The sequence below is a fragment of the Thamnophis elegans genome, chromosome 5 (genome assembly GCF_009769535.1).
Source record: "Thamnophis elegans isolate rThaEle1 chromosome 5, rThaEle1.pri, whole genome shotgun sequence".
NCBI lineage: Eukaryota > Metazoa > Chordata > Lepidosauria > Squamata > Colubridae > Thamnophis > Thamnophis elegans.
Window position 1 is genome coordinate 38963430 of NC_045545.1, and position 22847 is coordinate 38986276.

General features: G+C 41.9%; 1 protein-coding gene across 1 annotated transcript in view; it reads right to left on the bottom strand.

Annotated features, from left to right (window-relative positions):
• The window catches only part of RAD54L (RAD54 like), a 30842-nt gene extending 9067 nt beyond the window's left edge, over window positions 1-21775 (bottom strand). The window contains exons 1-11 of the mRNA XM_032217876.1: window positions 21365-21775; window positions 20359-20445; window positions 19731-19850; window positions 19235-19295; window positions 16824-16959; window positions 9707-9776; window positions 7990-8278; window positions 7186-7310; window positions 5241-5391; window positions 3312-3438; window positions 788-862 (exon numbers count right to left, since the gene is read on the bottom strand). Coding sequence (XP_032073767.1) covers window positions 788-862; window positions 3312-3438; window positions 5241-5391; window positions 7186-7310; window positions 7990-8278; window positions 9707-9776; window positions 16824-16959; window positions 19235-19295; window positions 19731-19850; window positions 20359-20445; window positions 21365-21367 — 1244 coding nt within the window. The 5' untranslated portion in view covers window positions 21368-21775. The remainder of the gene's footprint in view (window positions 1-787; window positions 863-3311; window positions 3439-5240; window positions 5392-7185; window positions 7311-7989; window positions 8279-9706; window positions 9777-16823; window positions 16960-19234; window positions 19296-19730; window positions 19851-20358; window positions 20446-21364) is intronic.
• Window positions 21776-22847: the final 1072 nt, after the last annotated feature.

A 22847-nucleotide genomic window follows, 5' to 3' on the forward strand; every position in this document is an offset into this window, starting at 1 on the left:
AGAATTCATATAGCCTCCACCTTGCCCACCTAAAGCCAGATTCCTTTATGATAGTATGCACAAATGGATTTCTAGGTTATTGTAAATATTTGTACACATGGCAATAGCTAGTAGGATGGAAATACTGTTGACAAAAAACAACAACTGTTGTTGTGGAACACAGATAGACACTTAGTTCAAACCTACACAACTCATTCACTGCATAAAGCAAACAGGAAAGAAATGTGGGGATTAGAGGCAAGATTTGTTCTTTTTAATTCGTTAATGCTGATCATTTTGGAAAAAGTGCCATTGTGCTTTGAAAACCAGAAGAATATTAAGTATTGTTCTCTAAGCAGGCAGAATGGATATGGGATGAATGTTTCCTGTCTAAAGTAGAACAGTTTTTAAAACTGATTTAACTGCTTAACCACTGGGAAAGGCATACTGCTTACACCTACCCTCTTGCAGTGTTTTTCCCAGATCACTTTGCTTCATATGGAAAAAAAAGTCCATTAGATTTCAGTTCTAACAATTCTAAATATAATATTCATGGTAGCTTCAATTATGCTAATTTTGTAGAAATTATTGAAAGATTAACCAGACCTTATCAACAATGCAGGTGGCTGTTTTGCCAAGTAGCATTAAATCTAGCATATAATACCAATCATAACATTTTTAATAACTGTACTATGGTTGGGCTACATTCAGCTTAAATTCAAAAGCCTCTGTGCACTGACAAATCCCTCTTTTTTTCATTAAGAGGAAACTTGTTCCTTATTATACATTTTGCCCTTTAATTTTATACCTGCAACACACCACCTGCTCAATTTTCACTGGCAGGTATTTGGAGAGAATATCTGAAGTTCTTCTTATCAGGCATCTAAAAAGGAAAGGCAAAGATAACCTTAATATTGTTAACACCATGGCCTCATCTCTTGACTACATTTCACTGATATTTCTTCCTAATGCTAGTAGGAAGACCTTCATCCAGAATATTTAGCAATATTTTCAGGATTCCTTTTTTGGAAAATTCACGCAATTTCCACAGGAGAATAAATGCTTTTCTTGATTGAATCTTGCCAACTAGCCGCCGTCAAATTAACTTTCTTGACCAAATATTCAATATTTTTTTGACCAAATATTCAAAAAAGGAAATAAGGAAGGCAACCCAATAAACGCAGAACAGGTATTCCTCAAATTAATCTGTTGTGTAAAAACCATTCAAAGTTACAGTGGCCTCAGAAAGAGTGCTTTAGATCCTGTAAAGTACACCTGGCCATTATAAAACATTGTGCTATCCCCAGCATTTTGGGTGGTTAACAACTGGCTCGTATTTATATGTTACCTACCACAGAAGAATCAGCTCTGCTCCTTCAGCCCCACAAAGGATTCCCCTCCATACACAGAGTAGTAGTAAATCCTTTGGCAGGCTGCAGGAATGGAGCTGAAATATTTGAGATTTCAACTGTTTCTGTAGCCAAAATATTTTCCCTCTATGCATGGATGAGAGCTGAATTCCTTCGACGAGTTGTAGGAACATATGAGAATGACAGACTGCCATGAGGAGGTGAAATCTTCCCAACAGGCAGACTTTTTGCTTTGTCCACTTAATAGCCACAACCGGTAGTGCTGGGATTATGGTTGTTAAGTAAAGCAGCCACACGGACAACTTGGTAATGACTGCTTTGCTTAAATAATTAGACTCTGGTCTCAATTGTGGTTCTAAGTCAAAGACTACCTGTAAGTGCTACCATGTTTCCCCAAAAATAGGACATGTCCTGATAATCAAATCGGGCTTTTCCGAGCATGTGCTAAAATAAGACAACCCCACCGCCTCCCAAACTACTTAGACGCTGGTACCCACCATTTCCACTGGTTGCTTTACACACAAACAACTGAGGTGAGGAGGCGAGGCCAGAGGGGGGGGGACATGCCCCAATGACCCCACACGCCCTTACCATACCTACTGGTAAGGCTGATGGCTAAGTAAAGAGGGCCAGCCGCAAAGCAAGCAGCAGCCAGCAACGCACCTAGTGCCCCACTCCTTCCTGCGCAAAATGAGCACCTCCCACCCCACCCCAATGGCAACAGCATTCTGGTGGCTTCCCTTCCCCGCTGTCTCTTTAGCAAGAGGAGTGGAAGGTGGCGGGGGAGAAACAAGGTGCGCGTCCTAGTGGTACCGGAGACTTGTAGTTCCGTGCCTTCCTTGCCATTTTCTCAAGGGAAGCACTTTGTAAAAAAAAAAAACCTTGCGAGTTCAATCAAACTTCTCGAACTCAAGAGGTTTTTTTACAAGGTGCTTCCCTGGACAAAATGGTGAGGAACACGATGGAACTCCAAGTCTCCGGTACCGCTAGGACTCGCACCTCACTTCTCCCCCACTCTACCTGCCACCCTTCTCGCTAAAGAGACAGTGAGGGAGGAAAGCAGCCAGGATGCTGTTGCCATTGGGGCAGGGTGGGAAGCACGCGAGACACGTGTCTTACCGGACACTGACAGCTCCGTCGCTTTACCTTGCACAGTAAAGAAAAACTTCTTGTGAGTTTGAGAAGTAATTGCTTGCACTCACAAGGTTTTTTTTTTACCGTACAAGGGGTTTCCCTGCACAGACTGGCTGAGAGACACTACGGAGCTGTCAGTGTCTAGTAAGAACTCATGGCCCAGCCTGCTCCATCCACCCGCCCCACCTGCCACCCCCAAATTTCATCCCACTGTGAGACATGCATCATACCAGAGACTGGCAGCTCCGTCACATTCCGTACCATTGTGTCCAGGAAAGCACCTTGTAACAAAACCAAACTTCTCGTGAGTTCGAGAAGTTTGATTGAACTCATGAGAGTTCCCCACCATTTTGTCCAGGGTTTTTTCATGTGTTTCCCTGAACACAATGGTGAGGAACACAAGGGAGCTGGAAAGGCAAGACGCGCGTCTCGCTTCTTGCCCGCCCCACCTGCCAAAAAATAATAACCCCCCACCACCGATAATAAGGCCAAGGCCATATTTCAGGGGGGTCAAAAGAAAATAAGACCCTGTCTTATTTTTGGGAAAACATGGTATATGATTATAGAAAAAAAAATAGGACTATCAGTTCTGACTTGCAAAAATGAGAAGAATGATACAGAAAGCTCTAATTCTGTGCTGTCATCTACTGAGGTACTGTAGGTACCCGACCTACAGTTATGAGATGAAGCATACATTAAAGAGAATAGTTGAATGAGCTAAAGACATTATAGAATAACAAGCAACTCATACAGAATCAGGATAAGAATTTAAGAGAAAAAAAGAAAGAAAATGTATCATTATAGAGATAAAAGGATGCTCAACTTCACCTGTTGACAATATTAATCAGCTCTTTCAGTCTCTCTTCTCCTTTTTGCCTTCCAGCCTCACTTGCATCTGCATCTCTGCCTTTTAAAATGGGGATTTCAAAGTGCTTTTTAAACTCCTGGGCTGTCCCTGTACAAAAACAGATACATTTGGGAATTAAGTATCTGCTGTCCTAAAAATGCCCTTATCCCCCCCCCCTCTTTTTTTTTTACTATATGAAAATCTTTTTTAAAACCTGGGATTTTTCAGTTGAAAAGAAAAGCAGACAGAACCTTCATTACCTAATGCTTCTGACATCAAAACCATTATTAAAACCATATTCATAATTATTGAGCACTAATATACCTTACAGAATACATTTTAGAGTGTAATGATACTTTACTGAATGTGTTATTCAGGGACAGGAAAGCAATAATAAGCAATCCCAACTAGGTCACCTAATTAACCCACAAAACTTCAAATAAGCCTCCTCCATTATCAACTTAGGTAGAAACCCTGTGTAGGTAATGCAGATAGAGCTTTGCTTTGACCTCTCTGTGATTTTATAACTGAAAAAGGACTATGGTAACCAAAGTATAATCAGCCATTTTTTATTCAGGACCTTGCAAAGCAAGATTATATATTACATCCATACAAGCCACAGTGGCGCAGTAGTTAACTTGCAGTATTGTAGGTCAAGTCTGTCAACAGTCTGAAGTTCAATCCTGGTAAGGCTCAAAGCTGACTCAGCCTTCCATCCTTCTAAAGTTGTAAAAGTACCCAGATTGTTGTAAACCACCTAGCTAGAGAGTGCTGTAAAGCACTATGGGGAGGTATATAAGCTTAAATGCTATTGATATCATCCTACACAAAGAAAGTTCTCCACCAGGACTAATCAGTAAATGATGTCTCCATGCCTTATTCTGCAATGAATGACTTTCTCTGTGTGAGAGAAGGCTGGGGGGAATTGTTCCCCCTTCTTGTACAGAGAAAATATATGATGCAATGGACGTTTCCACGCAATGAATGAGACTTTCCCAAGCTCTTAGCTATCTACCATTCATCTCAAGATATAGCAATAGCACTTAGACTTATATAGTGCTTCATAGTGCTTTTACAGCCTGCTCTAAGCAGTTTACAGAGTCAGCATATTGCTCCCAACAATCTGGGTCCTCATTTTACCCACCTCAGAAGGATAGAAGGCTGAGTCAACCTTGAGCCGATGAGATTTGAAATGCCGAACTGCAGCTAGCAGTCAACTGAAGTAGCCTGCAGTACTGCACTCTAACCACTGTTCCACCTTGGCTCTATAAATTCCCACCCCCAATATACAGCACCGTGTGTGTGTGTGTGTGTGTGTGTGTGTGTAGGTTTGTTGTCTATTATTCTTTCTCTATGGCTAGCCAAAACTATTTAATTTAAACTGGGATTGCCACAGTGGTGGGTTTCAAATTTTTTTAGAACCTCTTCTATAGGTGTGGCCTGCTTTGTGGGAGTGGCTTGCTGGCCATGTTACTGGGTGGGAGTGGCTTGCCAGCCATGTGACTGGGTAGGCGTGGCTAACTTGTAAAATGTGGTGAAACTCACTTAACAATGCTCTTGCTTAGCAACCAAAATGTTGGCTCAGAAACTGGCATTTGAAGCACGCAAGTCTTAAAGCTGTCAAGTTACAAGACCCTTGCACTCCTAACCCTTTAGAAAAAAAAACCCAGGGGTGTTCAAACTTGACAGCTTTAAGACTTGTGGACTTCAACTCCTAGAATTCCTCCTCTCGCTCTTCATCTTGATGATGTGCGGACGGGCGGGGGGAGGGAGCTGGAACCGGTTCTAAATGGCACTGTAGATTTGTGGAACCTCTTCTATGGAAGAGGTTAGAACTGGCAGGAACCCACCCCTGGATTGCCAAGTTAGGATCTTTAATTTAGATGATTATTTTATTAAGATGTCCCCACCTAGAATGCCTGAGTTGACAAAATGTACTAGACTGAAATATTCAAGGAGATCATTTTGAATGGGAGTGCCAGAGATGAGAACTCGGCGTGGCGTATTCAAGCTGTTGAGAGCCTGATATGTTTGGTTATCTGAGTTTTTCAGCCGGTGCCCCTGAAAAAAAAAAGAGAGAGAAAAGATCATCATGCATGGACAGAATAAAAAATAAGTGTTTTTTTTAAAAGGCTAGTTAATGCAAGAAAATTATCTCAGTTCAATTATGAAAAAGGATAGGAAATATATTAGATGCACAAATGCTCATAGATCAAGGCAACAAGCACATACATTGTAATGTATGTGATTAAAATATAGCTATATTTAATAGATTTACTGGTTATTGATTACTCTGCTGATAGAGTTAATTAACCAAATTTGTCATTTAAAAGATGTGAAAAAGGCTGTTTGGCAGGAAAAGATCCTATGTTCAAAGCCATGGAGTAATAATTTTCACTGATCCTATCCACCTTAGCAACAGAATCATCAATTTAGGTCAGTACCTTTAGTTTCAATGAGTCCATTAGTCCTGAATCTATTTAATAGTCATATTTCATTTCTTTCAAAATTATAAGATTGGATTTATCCTATATTTAATCAAGGAAGAAAGTCAGCAATGTGATAATTACTTCGTGTCACCTTTCATTTTTAAAACCCATCAGAAACAGTTAACTTTCCTTGACTGGAATTGGAAATCATGTTCTGAAGTCTACTTTAGAAGGAAGTAAAGAAATAACCCCATATAGTAGTAATGCCAACAGTCCTGATCTTTTCTTCAAACAGGATTTAATTCTCAACACAATGGACCACATGCCTGGACCTGTCTTTTCTTTCTGTTCCCTCAGTAAAAAGGATCCAACCAAGCCTATTGTATTCCCCTGATTAAGCAGAGCCTGCCATTTTGTCTCCTGCTAATGAAAAATGGGCAGAAGCAAAAATGAATTGAACAAAGCCATGTTTTGGGAGACAAAGGCAGCAAAAGAGACAGAAAAGCTATGGAAGATTGTAGCAATGAAGGTTGCCAATAGGCCCAAATTCATTACAGTGGGACAAAACCCTGAAGGAGGCTTGGATGATCAAATCGGCCTTCCATTGGGATAGTTATTTTGTAAAGCTTTGATTTGAAGATTTGATTATCAGTTTGGATTTTGCTTAGAAATCGAAGCTCCTATGAATACAAAATTGTGCCTGTATCCATTATATCTATTTCTGTGTGTTATTCTCTCATGGGGGCTGAGCGGGGAGGCTAGAATAGATCGTTAAATTATTTTTTGAATGACACCCTTTTCTGTCCTTACGTTTTATATTTTTTATCTTCTGCACAAAGTTATCTGCCACAATTTGCCCATCTACTCGTCACCTTAGTTATTTAAGTTCTACACAGAATTAAGAAATAGATGACTAGTAGGGACAGAAATTGGTATTGGAATTAAAGCTGCTGGAAGAAACACCAACAATATCAGAGGTGCTGATGATACTACTGGAAATGGGAAGGACTTAAGGAAATTTATGGTAAATATGGAAAAGTAAAAAAAATATAATCAATATTAAAACATCCTAAACCTATGCTAATAGGCAGTGTGAATCTAATGGAAATAAGTCGAGAAGAGGTAGTAAACAAATGTTACCTTCCTATGTTTAAAAGTTATCAGGGATGGTGATTGCAGTCAAGAAATAAAGGAACATCTTGAGAGAAAGACTATGACAAATCAAGGCAAAACAGTCAGGGTTTTACCAGTTGTAAGAGGTAGCTAAGAAAATTGAATTCTCAGAAAAAAAAATTGAAGTATGCCTTAGAATTGGGATGATGGATAAAAAATGTTTATAGTGACTTGTAAGTGCAAAACCCATTCCCGCACTGCTGATATTTAGCTTTTTTTAACAAAAACATGGCTGTTCCAAAGAACTCATTACCTCATCACATATGACCAACCCAACACTCCCTTTCTTGAGAGCTTCTGCATGGAGACGAAAAGTTTCATAGGAAATTATTAGGATGGGGGATGGGATTCTACGGCCTCGCTGGTTCACGAATCCCACTATCAGGAAAAAAAATGGCAAAGGAATAAAGATAAAAAATGTATTTAAGAGCAGAGATAATTTAATAAATGTGAAGGGAAACAACTGAAAGGAAACTTACTTCCAGGCATTAGAATTTCTTAAAATGAGTAATTTATCCCACAAAGGTAACAGGCTTTTACACTTTCCATCCCTACTCTCCGATAAATCTACTTTCTGATAGTCCCCCACTTCTGTATTGCTTTGGATCTGAAAAATACTGTGTAGTATTCAATTATTCGAAGTAACTTAACAGTCTATTGCTAAGTCAGGACAGAGCTCTGTCCTATAAACCTATCCTTAATTTACCATGTACTATTATATCTCTGCCTCATCGTATCTTGGTTTAAAATCAAATTTTGCCATTCTCAGAATAAACCCATGAATATCAACATACTTGTCTCATTTATTTTAATGGGATTTCTTTAAGCAATTTGAAGAGTGCACCAGCTCATACTTTTTCTATAGTCTACTCTATGCTCTTTCTTAATTCATAAGTACAAAAGTTGCTAATTATTCCATTTAACAAGCACAGAAATCATCCTCAGCACAGTCTACTAAAAAAAAATCCCTATCATTATATGCTTTAGTCTGAAACGTATTGGCAGTTTAGTTAAAGCACTCCCCTTGCTTTGCAACAGCTGCATGTTGTGTTTATACCTAGCTTATTATCTATGTCCTCTTTAGAGCCTCCATCAATAGCCAGTGGCTGGATTCTTCCTCCAAGCCATTTGCCCACTTCATTGTACCAGTTTTTCACCAGGCTGGAAGGCGCAACCACGATTGCCTTGTCAATTTCAGGCTTGCAGTCTGGACTTTGGCGCAAAAGTGTCCAAATCAAAGTGATACATTGCAAGGTCTTCCCTAGACCCATCTCATCTGCCATGATGCAGCCATGACTTCCGGGGATCCGACGGCTTGTAACACATTCCCATAGGAACTTCACTCCCTGTATGAAAGTGCTTCAGTTCAATTTAAATAGGTATGTAGTATATTTAAAATCATATTGAGTTATCTAACTGAATTGTAGAGCCCAATATCTAACCATTTACAGGAGCAATGAACAATCCCACTCTGTGGAAATCACATACTTAGCCAGGAAATTATCACTAGTGGGATTCAAAATTACAGTATTCAAAAGATCTCAAACTTTCAAGAAGCAGTACCTGTGTAAACAGTGGCCAATTATGCCTATAATGTATGGGCTACAACATCAGTGAATTGTTTTACTTTATTCCAAGCAAAAATAAATCAAGATGACAAACTAAAGAAAAACAATCATAGTAAAATTGCTACTTATACTTCATTGTGCAATAGTTTGCAGAAGAACTGCCACGCCATTATTTTCTGCAGGATAGACTACTACAGTTAAGATCTAAACTTATGACCACATCACCAAGACTGGAACTTCCATTACTAAGCAAGGCAATCATTAAGTGAGCTGTACCCAATTTTATGACCTTTTTTGTGACAGTCGTTAAGTGATCTGGCTCCCCCCATTGCTTGTCAGGAGCCCTTTGGGAATGCTGCAAATGGTGATCTCATGACCCTCTAATGCTGCAACCATCGTAAATACCTGTTGGTTGCCAAGGGCCCAAATTTTTATCACGTCAGCATAGAAACGATGCAAGGATTGTAAGTGTGAGGACTGATTATAAGTCACTTTTTTCAACATCATTGTAACTTTGATTGGTTGTAAGTTGAGGTCTACCCAGAAATACTAGATTAGGCACTGTTATAGGTAAATGATCCTTTTCCTCAAAAGTAAGCTTTTATCATCATTACAGCAGTGACAATAACCACAATCAAGCTCCAAGTTTGATTCTGGTTGACAGAGGAACTCCAAATGCTTCAGTCATAATTAAAAATGTTGGCTCCCCCCCCTTGTGAATGCTTGAAAGCAGGAAGACATAGGAAACTATGGAACAATTCCTACCCACCTCAGAGTTTCATGTTTGGTAGATATTATATAGATATTAATAATTGCATAAGCTCGGTAATTATCTGTTTATTTATTTAGATATTGTTTTTGAAAATATGCCTGTTTTCAATGAAATTAAAACAAGACATAATAATATAAGCAGAGTACTGCTAATGTACATCTTAAAATTGGGAAATAAATGTGTCTCTATATTTGTATACATTGTATCATAGTTAAATAAAAAAATTAAAAGTAAAAAATGAAAAGATTTTGAATTTTTTCCTAATAGATGTAGTCATGCTCCTCAGAATAAGGGCTTCCCCAGGACAAGCAGAGCAGTTTGAACTTGTTTATGTAGCATGAGACCAGGCATTCCTCGGATTTGTGGTTTAACAGGGATTACAGTGTCTTTAATGGCTGATTATACTGTTATAGTTAGCTTCCCACTGTACTCACCTCTCTCTGATGAGGTCGTAAAACACGGCTAAGACAAGGATCTACCACAACATGAACAGGCGTTTTATCCCTTCAAGAAGCAAACAGAGCACAGATCTGAAGAAATATAAACCTTAAAAGAGAAATTCTGGGAAATATCTTCAGGGCATGTGGGGATGACTGCTGCCAATGTTTTAGACTTATATAACACAGTTTTATTCCGCTCTCCAGAATTCACTGGGAACAATCCAGTTCAAAGCTAATAGAAAACTTAAAAGCTTAGCATATACCCAGCAGCTGTTTTAAACCATTTCATTACTAGAGTACACATAATTCAGAAATCAAAGGCAGAACATCATGTGCATCACAAATGGTAAATAATGACTACTAACAAAGTATTTGATCAATTTCATCTGCAGGTTAACAGGGTATATTGGTGCTTCTCTGAATCCATCATCTAATCTTGAATTTGTGTTATTTATTTGTTTATATGGCAGTTATATCTCACCATGGGGCTATTCTAAGCAGCTTACAAAAATAAAAACAGAGAAATTAAAAGAAGTGTAAACATGTCCTTAATAAAGTAACGGAACAATAAAATAAACAATGAAAAGGAAAAAAATAATACAATCATATGAAAATAAGAGATGGGGAGAGGTGGAGTTTGTTATAAATCTAGTAGTCACGTCCAGGGATACTCCTCCACTGGGTGCCCTGGCTAACCGGCCAAGTCAAGTTTCTGGGTTGTGGGAAGATAGGAGGGTGGAGACACTTTGAAGGGTAGGATATTCCAAAGGGTAGGCATTATGGCAGAGGAGGTTCTTCTTTGGGGTCCCAACAGTCAGAGTTCTTTGACTGATGAGATCCGTCTCTGCTAACACGAATGGAGTGGACTTCTCCTAGCAAGACAAGTTGGTTCATCAGGTAGCCCTGACCTAAGGGCTTTCAAGGTTATAATCAACACCTTCAACTGCACCTAGAAGAATACTGGTAGCCAGTGCAGTTCACAGAGCAGAGGTATCATATGGGCCCTTTTAGGAGCCCCAAAGACTGCTCTTGCTGCTGCTGTACTTTGAACCAGCTGAAGCTTCCTAATGAATTTCAGGTGTAACCCCATGTAGAGCATATTGCAATAGTCCAAACAAGAGATGACCAGGGCTTCAGTGCAGGGAGTCATGATCCAGGAAGGGTCTGTCAGCCTCTGCTTTGCTGCTGCTTCGGCTGCCATGAAACGGGGAGAGAGGGCATGGTATTTGGGAGGGGTTACTAATTGTGCTGGAGGAAGATTCTGGAGTTCTGCTGCCTGTCGGACTACGCATGCGGAGGAGGTTCCCGCCAAGGCTAACGGCACCGACATTCCATCTTGGTGATACCTTTCGAAGTTATCTCACACCTGACACTTAGAAGAATTATGATTGGACTGTAACTGGGATGCCAAGGGGTGGGGAATGGGTTATTCTATATATCAATCGCTTTCGTGCCTAAATAATCAGTCTTTGCTTTGCTACGCTTCTAATCATTTATAATTAGTAAAAGTACACTTGATTTCTACCTATGGAGTCTCATGGTCTTCTTTCCTAATTACTCAATGAAGAGGTGCTGACAGTAAGCGAAGACTCACTCACACCCCACCAGGAGTTTTCAACCTACCGTGGGGGGTGTACTCACAAGAAGGAACGAGGAAAATGTCATTGCAAGCGAGCGATGAAGAGGAGACTGAAAGGGAAACTGCAGACCCATCTTTACCTGGAAGGCTGGCTGGCCTAGGAATAGAGGAGCCTGCGGTTCACCCTCGATGGACTTTAGGTGTGGGGCAAAAGGAGGATAGTGAGAGTTTGGATGCTGGAGTTACCAGGAGAAAACAAAAGAAAAAACCAGCCGACTGGGAAGAAGTCTTGACCGAGGGGAGGTCCCGGGAAAGAGAACAAACGGAAGAGTTTGAACAAAGGTACTCTATGCAAAAATTTAGGGAGGGTGAAGAGGCCGAGGGGGGATGGGAGCAAACAAACCCAGAAACAGCTTCCCACCCCCCCAGCCAGGGCTGCTGCCAGAGTAGGGGGGGGGCAGAAGACGCAGAATGGCAAAAGTCCCTCCCTTGCCAGTAAAATATAACGGAAATCCCAGGGACCTGGGTCTCTTTGTTATACAGATTTGGAACTATATGGAAATTTATGGGCCCGATTTAGAAACAGGTGAGATGAAGGTGCGAATGGTTTTACTTTCTTTGGAGGGAAAAGCGGCCGATTGGATGGTCAGTTTACACCAAAGTAACTCCCCCCTCCTGAGGAATTTTGATGTCTTTATGACTGCATTAAAAAGGAGATTTGATGATCCGCTGATTGAGAAACGGGGGAAGGTGAAATTTATGGCCCTGAAACAGGGAGATAGACCGGTGGCTGAATATATTCAGGAGTTTCAACAGCTTTCTTCTTATATGAGAGGCTGGTCTGAAGATGCCCTGCTCGACCAGTTTGCATTGGGATTAAATGAGGACATTTACCAACAATGCGTTAACAGACACCTTCCCAAGCGAGTTACAGCTTGGTATGAAAATGCAGCAGACGTTGAGCTCGACTTGATTAGACTTCAACGTGTGAAAGAGGAGAAAGCAGAGAGATCACACACACCCCCAGCTCAAAAGGCCCCATTCCGCATCAGGGGTGAAGGGAAGGGAAGCTCCGCCGGCAAGGCCAAGCCTTTCACGTGCTTCCGTTGTGGGAAGGGGGGCCATCGCGCCATGGATTGCCGCGTTAAACTTCCTGCAACCGCCCCGCCCCCTGCCAAGAGGGAAGGGAAGACGAGCAAAACCCCGAGGAGGAAGAAAGAGGCTGCTTTCGCTGCTGAAAACACCCCCCAGCGCTTCAGGCAGGAGGCGGAAGAAGCGGATGTCACCACCAGCTCCTCTGATGACTCCGATGACGACGCCTCGCCTCGTTGAGTGAGTTCAAATAAAGGCCCCATGTTGATCCCAGTAGAGTTAAGGGTGCCACCCGATGGGGAGACAGAACAGCTTCCCGCCCTCCTTGATTCGGGCTGTTCGAGATGTATGATTAACCCTGCAATGGTTGAAAAACTGGGCTTGAAATTAAGGACTTTGAAAACCCCTATTGTTTTTTGCCAAATCGATGGATCCATTGCAGGGGGTGGCCCAGCCCATTTCTACACTGAACCTCTAGAGATGAAAATGGGCACTCATGTAGAATTGATCTCTTTTATTGTGGCTCCTGGAATGGACAGACCCCTTATTTTGGGACTCCCCTGGCTTCGTAAATGGAACCCTCGCATTAATTGGAGGGAGGGGTGGCTGCGTATTCGGACCAGCACAGCCCCAGACGGGGAGGCCGACGCCCCAGAGCCTGCTGGCTCCAGCCCCGCACTGGCCGCCAGGGGCCAGGAGAAAATTGAGGGGGAAGAAAAGATTCCAAAAGAGTATTGGGACCTGAAAGGGGGTTTTAGTGAAAAATCTTTAGATAAACTTCCATCCCACAGACCTACTGATTGCTCCATCGATATTTTGCCGGGAGTAAAGCTTCCAAAGCCCCAAATATATTCAATGTCTCCTAGGGAAATGGAGGAAATGAGGAAATTCATTGATAAAAACTTGAAAAGGGGTTTCATTGAGCCAGCACAACCCAAGGTAGCAGCACCCGTGTTGTTCAGAGAGAAGAAAGATGGCTCCCTGAGATTATGTGTTAATTTCAAAAACCTAAACTGCATCTCAGCTCAGAACCTATACCCATTACCACTGATGAAGGACATGCTGGCCCAACTGGGAAAGGGCCGTATTTTCACTAAATTGGACCTCAGGGAAGCATACTATAGGGTCCGCATAAAGGAGGGGGATGAGTGGAAGACAGCTTTCAACTGCCCCCTCGGTTGTTTCCAGTTCCGGGTGATGTCCTTTGGCCTGCAGGGGGCGCCTGCAGTCTTCTTGTAATTAATTAATGAAATTTTGCATGACCACCTTTACAAGGGCGTTATCGTATATTTAGATAATATCCTTATTTACACTCAAACATATGACGAACACGTCACGTTGGTCCGCACTGTCCTGAAGAAGCTCCGAGCCGCTGAACTTTATGCCAAGTTGTCCAAGTGTGAATTTCACCAGAAGATTGACTACCTTGGGTATCGTATCTCCCCCGCTGGTATTGAAATGGACCCCGCTAAGGTAAAGGCGGTCACGTACACGTAGGCAATTGCAGAAATTTTTGGGTTTTGCCAATTTCTATCGTCAGTTCATCCCTTCTTTTGCCAAAATTGCGCTTCCCATCACTAATTTGTTGAAGTCCAAAGGTGGGCCTAAACCTAAGCCTAGCAAGCCGTTGGATTGGACCATGGAGTGTCAAGCTGCTTTTGAGAAGTTGAAACGACGCTTTGCGGCGGAACCGGTTCTGAAGCATCCGGAGATGGACAAGCCTTTTGTCGTTCAGGCTGATGCCAGCGACGTGGCAGTTGGGGCCGTCTTGCTTCAGACTAACGACTAAAGTAATTTACAACCGTGCCCATACACCTCCCGTAAGCTCACGGACACGGAAAGGCGTTGGGCAATCTGGGAGAAGGAAGCATTTGCTGTACTTTGGGCTTTAGCCATGTGGCGCCACTTTCTGGAGGGCGCTAAGCACCCCTTTGAGGTGTGGATTGACCATAAGAACTTGGAAGCTTTGAGGACTCCCAGGCGCCTCTCCCCTAAGCAGATGCACTGGGCTCAGCATTTCAATCGGTTCAATTTCACACTCAAGTACATCCCAGGAGGGGAAAATTTTATGGCTGATGCTTTGTCCAGACTTCCTCAATACAACTGCTCTAAACTCAGTGTTATCCAGCCCGTGGTTCCCACGTCCAGCCTCGCTGCTCCTGTTGTTACTAGGCAGCAGGCGCGCTCGAAGGTGGAAGTGTCTCAAGATTTCCTCTCTGATCTCAAAAAGGCCCTTCCCCAGGATGACTGGTTCCAGCAGCATCAAGGTGAATGCACAATGAGAGACGATTTACCGTGGATTGGAGCGAAACTTTACATCCCTGCCTCTCTTCGTGTCGTTGTCCTCCAATGGGCTCATGATTCCAAGTTAGCGGGTCACTTTGGATTTGTGAAGACGCTGCATTTGGTGAAGCGGCAGTTTTGGTGGCCCTCTTTGAAAAAGGACATTGAACTTTATGTTGCCAGCTGTCCGGTCTGGGCAGCCGCTAAACGGCCACCAGGGAAGCCGCAAGGTCTACTCCAATCTGTAGCCCGCCCTGTCGCCCCCTGGAAGGAGATTTCTATGGACTTTATTGTCGAACTTCCTGAGAGCCAGGGGCACACCGTTATATGGGTGGTTACTGACTTATTTTCCAAACAAGTTCATTTTATTCCGTGCCACAAGATTCCTTCTGCAAAGACACTTGCTAAACTCTTCATTTCTCACGTTTACTGTTTGCATGGTGTGCCTGATCGCATCATTTCCGATAGAGGTGTCCAATTCACTTCTGTGTTTTGGAAGGAGTTTCTTAAGCGCATTGGCTCCGCCCAGGGTTTAAGCTCCGCCCACCACCCTCAGACTAATGGGGCTTGTGAGAGGACTAATTCTGTTCTAGAACAATATTTACGTTGTTTCATCAATTACCAGCAGGATGATTGGGTGGACTTGTTGCCGCACGCGGAAGTGGCTTATAATAATTCCGTACATAGCAGCACTGGATTCACTCCTTTTCGAGTTGTATCTGGCCAAGAATTTGTTCCTATTCCCGAGGTTCCTCTTGAGTAGCCACAGATTTCGTCCGTCTCCGAGTGGAGTGAGCGATTGAGCCATATTTGGCCTTTGGCGCTTAGTACTTTGGATGCTGCGCATCACGCGCATAAGAAACAGGCTGATAAGAAACGTGCGCAACCTTATCAGTACAAGGTGGGTGACTAGGTTTATTTATCCACGAAGTTCCTTCAAACTACGCAAAAGTCTAAGAAGTTGGGGCCTAAGTACGTGGGCCCGTTTCCCATAATCAAGGTCATCAATCCTGTTTCGGTTCGCTTGCAGCTACCCAAGCACCTCAGCCGTGTTTATCCAGTTTTCCACGTTAATCTCATTAAACCTGTTCGTTTCTCATCTTTACGTCCACCTGTGGACCCACCGCCTGCCCCCCTGTTGATTGATGGTGAACAACATTTTGAGGTCCGGGAAATATTGGACTCTCGGCGGCGGCGGAATCGGATTCAGTACCTAGTGGCTTGGAAGCATTTTCCTCCATCTCATGCCGAGTGGGTGGACAAGTCCCATGTCCGTGCTCCCCAGCTGCTCCGACAGTTTTATTCTGCTTATCCTGACAAACCCTGATTGACTCTCCTTCCTGACTTTCTCCCCCCCCTCTTTTTTTCTTTTTCTGTTTTTTGTTGTTCATCTGTTTGTTTGTGTTTTGTCGTTTTCCAGGCCTGACTGCCTTTTTCCAGAGGACGGCCGGATGTCAGCCTCTGCTTTGCTGCTGCTTCGGCTGCCATGAAATGGGGAGGGAGGGCATGGTATTTGGGAGGGGTTACTAATTGTGTTGGAGGAAGATTCTGGAGTTCTGCTGCCTGTCGGACTACGCATGCAGAGGAGGTTCCCGCCAAGGCTAACGGCACCGACATTCCATCTTGGTGATGCCTTTCGAAGTTATCTCACACCTGACACTTAGGAGAATTATGATTGGACTGTAACTGGGATGCCAAGGGGTGGGGAATGGGTTATTCTATATATCAATCGCTTTCGCGCCTAAATAATCAGCCTTCGCTTTGCTACGCTTCTAATCATTTATAATTAGTAAAAGTACACTTGATTTTTACCTATGGAGTCTCGTGGTCTTCTTTCCTAATTACTCAATGAAGAGGTGCTGACAGGGTCACAGTTGATGCACAAACCAAAGCTGTACAAAGGCTCTCCTGGTCCTGCCCACAACCTGCTCTTTGAGTAGGAGTCGTGAATTCAGTCTTAAATTACGAACTGGATCTGAACTGAGTAGTGCAGCCCCATCTTACAACAAATGAGTAAGCCTCATACATGTTATACATGCTATTTCTACTAAGCTTATACTTCAGTTCAGGGTTTAAATTTAAATCAAATACTTAAAAACCCAATTTAAAGTGACTGAAAAGTACTACCCCTAGAATAAATCAAGTGTGAAAACTTACTTGTCTACTTTCAGTTGATCATGAGCACTTAAAGGTGGCGGTTCATATAGAACCAGAGCCCCTTCTTCAAAAGGGTCGTGGAGAGCATGCCTAACTCCTGAACGTTTGATGCCCAATGCTCTTAATCCCAGGGGCCCTGAAAGATCATTCAGAGAAAGCAGTTAATCTAACCATTTCATTTTCAATATATGGAATCAAAACTGAGATTTTAGCAACACGTTGACTTAATTTTCAAGGAATTGAGCTCCACATGAGAAATATGTTATCATGCCTGCTTTCTGGGACAAGGTCCTCTCTGAAATTTAAGTGACTGCCAATCTGATGGTTTCCTGGAATACCTAAAATACCCAATTGTTTCTCCAGGCCTTAAGCCGGGTTGGCTAGGGTCCCTTGTTGGATGTGATTGTCACGTATTTTATATATATATTGGTATTGTGGGGTCAAATTGTCTATCTAGTCCAGGGGTAGTCAACCTTTTTATACCTACCACCCACTTTTGTATCTCTGCTAGTAGTAAAAAATTTTAACCGCCCACCGATTCCACAGTAATGGTGATTTATAAAGTAGGGAAGTAACTTTACTTTATAAAATTTATAAAGCAGAGTTACAACAAACCCCTACCGCCCACCATGAAAGTTGGAACGCCCACTAGTGGGCGGTAGGGACCAGGTTGACTACCACTGATCTAGTCAAACGAAGTCCATTGCATGTTATCTTCTTTTTAAACAGACAGAATTGGTGTAGTGTCAGATGATACTAACATTGAAAAAGACTAAATAAACAAATAAACTGCATTTTATAAACAGGATAATGTATCATTTTCATTGGGCTACAAACATTTTGATGTGGACACATAAGTAGAAAGCAGCAATCATGAAAACTCGAAGTTCATTCTTTACCTCATGGATGTCCACCTACAGCCACTTCAATTGAAAGAGGGGACTAGCTTTAATTAACCATTCCCTTTAACCTACCAAATTCTCTTTGACTTGCATGGACAAATGTTTATCACTGATGAAGATCCAAGGGGGTGGGGGAGTGGCCTTAATTACAAGGCCAATGTTTCAATTACTTGTGAATTTTAGGCTGATTTCTCAAATAATTCTGTTTATATAAATGAAACAATAGGTGATAGATTATGCTAGCAATCCCTTTTGTTTTGCTAATATTATATACTATTATGCAAATTAATGATTTAAAACTCAAAAAAGGAATATTGTAATGAAGCAGAAAAATTATAAGACACATAAACAGCTTTGCAAAGAAATCTGGGAAGCAATTCAAAACCTAGAGTTTAAACACCCATGAAAATCAGTATAATTGTATCTTGGAAAGTTTCTAGGAGAGAGTGTGGTAGAAAATTAACATCAAAGCATAACAAAATACAGAGCATCAAGATGGGAAAATTCTAAATAAGACTTTGCTTATACAATTTGTCTTAGAAAATAAATATGACATGAAAGCTGATTAATTTACAATCTGGTTATGTTTGAAGTTAAACAAGTTCATGTTTTGTTTATTTATTAGATTTTTATCCTGATTTTATTACTTTATAAGTACCTCAAAGTAATGGACATACATAATACTCTTTCTTCCTTCTTATTTTCCCCTCATCAACAACCCTGTAAGGTGAGTGGAGCTCAGAGAAAATGACATTCCCAAAGCCACCCATACAGGTTTCATGCTTAAAATGTATGAAGTTAAAACTCAAGTTTCCTGGTTTCTAGCCTGGAGCCCTAACCATTTGACCGACCTGGGGTGTTTTGTTTTGTTTTGTTTTTTTGAGTGGGGGGGACAATTTGACATCAATCATTCTTTTTGCTTTCATTATTCCTATATATGAGGCAGTGGTGGGTTCCGGATCCCGTTGCAACCGGTATGGTGCAATGTGGCCCGGCGTCCCCCATATGCACGCATGCAGCGTACCCATGCGTCCTTACCTCCACAATGCCTCTGCGATGCTCCAGCTGCTCGGAGGAGCATTGTGCAGGCACCGTACGTTCCATGCATGTGCGCAGAAGAGCTTAAATACAAGTAAGGAGCTCAGGAGGGCGGGTGGGCCCACCAGAGTTCTCGGCAGGCACTGGTACACCCGTACCAGAGCTTACCGCCTGTAACCCACCACTGGTATGAGGTGTATTAATAATCTACCAGTAACACTAATGCTATATGACAATAGCTTTCAGCTTTTTTCATGTGTGTGTGTGTGTATGTGTGTGTGTGTGTGTAGATAGATAGATAGATAGATAGATAGATGGATGGATGGATGGATGGATGGATGGATGGATGGATGGATGGATGGATGGATGGATAGATAGATAGATAGATAGATAGATAGATAGATAGATAGATAGATAGATAGATATTTTAGAGAGGTAAGATTTGATGCTTAAAAAAAAGAAAAACATTACCTGTATAATTTGGAATAGGAACCTTGAAAGGTTTTGATAAAATGCTGCGAATAAAGGCTTCCTAGAATTTAAAGTGATAGTCATTAAAATATCATTTAAGCTCATCAATAAGTTATCTTAGAGAACATTGCACTGACATTACTAGATTTATATTGAGGTAAATACATTTAAAATTGAAGAGATATGTGTTATTAATTATAGTGGGAAGTTTTAACAGATCTGTTATATGTGATTTATGTCTCATTCCAAGATTTAAAAAGTCCAGATCTTTTTTCATAATATATAAATTATTTTAAGGTACATAATTAAAAAGCAACTTAGATCTCCCATCATACAAGAGATATGTGAATTCACCCTATGATGAGGTCTCTCTAGCATCATTAATAAAAGAGATATGATCCAATAAGAGTAAACTAGAGTGATTAATAAAAGAGATATGATCCAATAAGAGTAAAAGAATTGTGCCAGATCTTAAGAAATCATAAATGTCACTTACATGTTTACTACTATCAAGGCAGTGAATTCGATTGGTTAACTGAGTCAAAGGTTTTCGGAAAGGAGATGAATAACATTCCTGGATATCAGTCTTGGTGTTATGTTTCTGCCTTTTTGGAGTCTAGAATAGATCAGACAAATTGCATCAAGATCTGGCTGTCTGCAACGAAGCATAACACTTGAGAATCTATCTGAACTCTTGTTTTTTAGCAATCTATAAAGCATGCCAATAAACAACTACAGTACCAAATGATTATTATTATCACTACTACTACTTATTGGAACTTCATAAGCCTTATAAAGAAAGCCATAAAGATCTACTTGTAAAACTTTGTTCACTGACCAGCCTATATCATAATTTATATTTGATTGCTCCATAGTCAGATCTGAATAGATCTGACATATCACTCATCCATAGAGTACTGTAGATCTAATTTCACAGGGAGGACTATTAATATCTAGAGAGTTCAATAAAAGGAAAGGATAAGACAACTGATTAAAGAGTCAAATCTAGTCAGTGCCTCCTTGGAAACTACACATTGGCCTCTTTGACAGTGACAGAAGACAGACATTGGCACTGACAGAAGAGAAACAGCATTTAAATAAATTAATTAAAAAAGGATACTTACTGCTTCAGGACACCAGTCCTCATCCTCTCCAGACCCATCACCTCCAGGTTTTCTCTTGGCCAGCTGACTGGGAGCTAAACTTCTCCTCTACCAACAGAAACAATTAAACCTGTTTATTCTGTAGAATACATTGACCATAATTCAGAAACATATGAATACATTTATAAAGTAGTTGGGCTATACCTCAGTCTTAAAACACATTTATTATCATCATTATCATCATCTACAATACCAGTCTAACAATGGGCAGCAGATGGCAGCCATGGCCCATAGGGCCTCTGTGCATTGTGCATCAATTGCATCTGTTTCTGAATTAGAAAACTAGCTCACAATCATTTATGTCTTAGATACCTCGGGTTAAGACTTTTGCACTGCACTGTACATGGGGTTGCCCTTGAACACTACCCTAAACTGCAACTGGCCAAAGCACAGCACACATAGTGAAATAATGGGCATACCTCACTATGTCCATCTATCATAACTGTTTTGTGAGTTGTATAGGCTCCCAGTAGACTCCTAGGTGCAATTCAAGGTGCTGCTAATCACTTGTAGAGCCCTACATGGCAGAGGTTACTTGTGGGCCTGTCTCCCAGTCATCTCTGCCATCCAGAAGATGGCACAAAGTGGGTAAGCTCCAGCTTTTCCTCTTTTAAACAATGCCACCTAAAGGAACCAAGGAAGGCATGCCTTTTCAGGAAATTCATCTGTCCTTTGGAACAAACTCCCCCTCCAAGTTCAGATGTCAATACCCTCTTGCTCTTCCAGGGAGCCCTAAAGTCTTATGGACCAGGTGTAGATGGTAGAGGATCTGGTTTTATCTCCAACCTCAATTGCGTTTTCTTTACGTTTTTGTTTTTGGGAGGTGGGGATGGTAGTGGTTCCTTCTTAATTATTTTTTCTCCTTTGTACACTGCCCAGTATCACAAATTCTGAGCGGGACGGCTTTAAAAAGTCTTAATAAATAAATAAATCTTGGAGGCTCCTTTCCCTGGGAAGCCCCGCTTACCATCTTCTCCCTGCAGAGTTAAGTGCCATCTGCGCACAGCTTTAGGTATAGGGAAAGAAGACGCGTTGCACCGGCGGCATTTAAGAGTCGCGGGGAAGGAAATTCGTGCAGGGAAGGGAAACGACCCACCGTCGCCCCGGGACAGAGAGAAACGCTCCAGAGGAATCACGAAGCTTTTCAGAGCTGGAAAGAGCAGGAACTGCTGTCCGCAGCTCCTTAAGCTACAATGGAGAGGAAGAGAGGTCCGACCGCGGCAATTAAAAGCGGAGCGTCTGGCGACAGCTCTCCAACAAAGAGGAAAAAAAGGAGTCGGATGGTAGACCTGCAAAGTCTCCCAGCAACCACGCTCGAGAAGCGGGACGGCTACCCGAAGCGCCGGATCCTTTTTTTCCCCCTGGTTGGATTTGCCGCGCAAAGGGATCCGGGCCTTTGCCCCGCCCCCTCAGCTGAACCTAGGCACGGCCGATCGCACGCCGATCAGACAGCTTGCATCGATTAGCTCTGGGTTCCTTCCAAGCAGAGGGGACGGGCTCTTTCAAACTGGTCCCGAGCTTGGAAAGGGAAGGAAGGTAACCGAGCAAGCCAAGTTTGCCAGCAACGTCAGAGCCAGCGTGAAGGGCGTGACAGTTTAGGTCAGGGATCGCCAACCTTTCGGATCTCAGGGACCACTAAACTCATAATTTTAGATCCTGCGGACCAAAGATAAATCGTATTTAGTGCAATATAAAAAATGGAAATAATTATTCTGCGGACCACCAAAATTTTCTCACGGACCACCAGTGGTTGTGTGACCGCTGGTTTAGATCAGTGTTTTGCAAACTTGGTAACTTTTGTAGATGCCCTACAGTAAATAAACATAAAGTAAATAAAAATAAACCCCAGAATTCTAGCTGGGGAATACTGAGAATGGAACATGTTAAAAGTTGCCAAGTTAGTAAACATTGGTTTCAAGATTATTCGGAATTGAAAGGCTTAAGAGCCTCCTCAGTTATAAACTCATGGGCTGGTCATCCTGGACATGTCACCTTCTGTAAGGTTATTGTGAGACTAATGCAATAAAAAATAATATTGGGATTGGAATGGGAAGATCAGAATTTGTTTACAGTCCTGCAGAATACAGCTGGTTTGGTGCAGTGGTTAAGGCACTGAGCTAGAAACTGGGAGACTCAATTCTAGTCTCACCATAGGCTCAAAGGGACTGGGTCACCTTGGGCCAGTCCATGGCACTAGGGAGCAGGCAGTGGCAAACCATTTCTGAAATCTTGCAGAGAAAACTGCAGGGACTTATCCAGCCAATCACTGGGAGTAAAAAATCGATTTGAAGCACCAGACACCAGATTCCCTTGAGATATTCCATACATGAGTAGGAAACTCAAAAGCAAAATGTAAAAGACTAATAGAAAAAAAGTGTGGTGGCAATTTGCAGCCTGTTTTAGTGGTGAGCTGACAGGCTCCTAAAAGAAGAAAACCCTCAAGCTCTCAA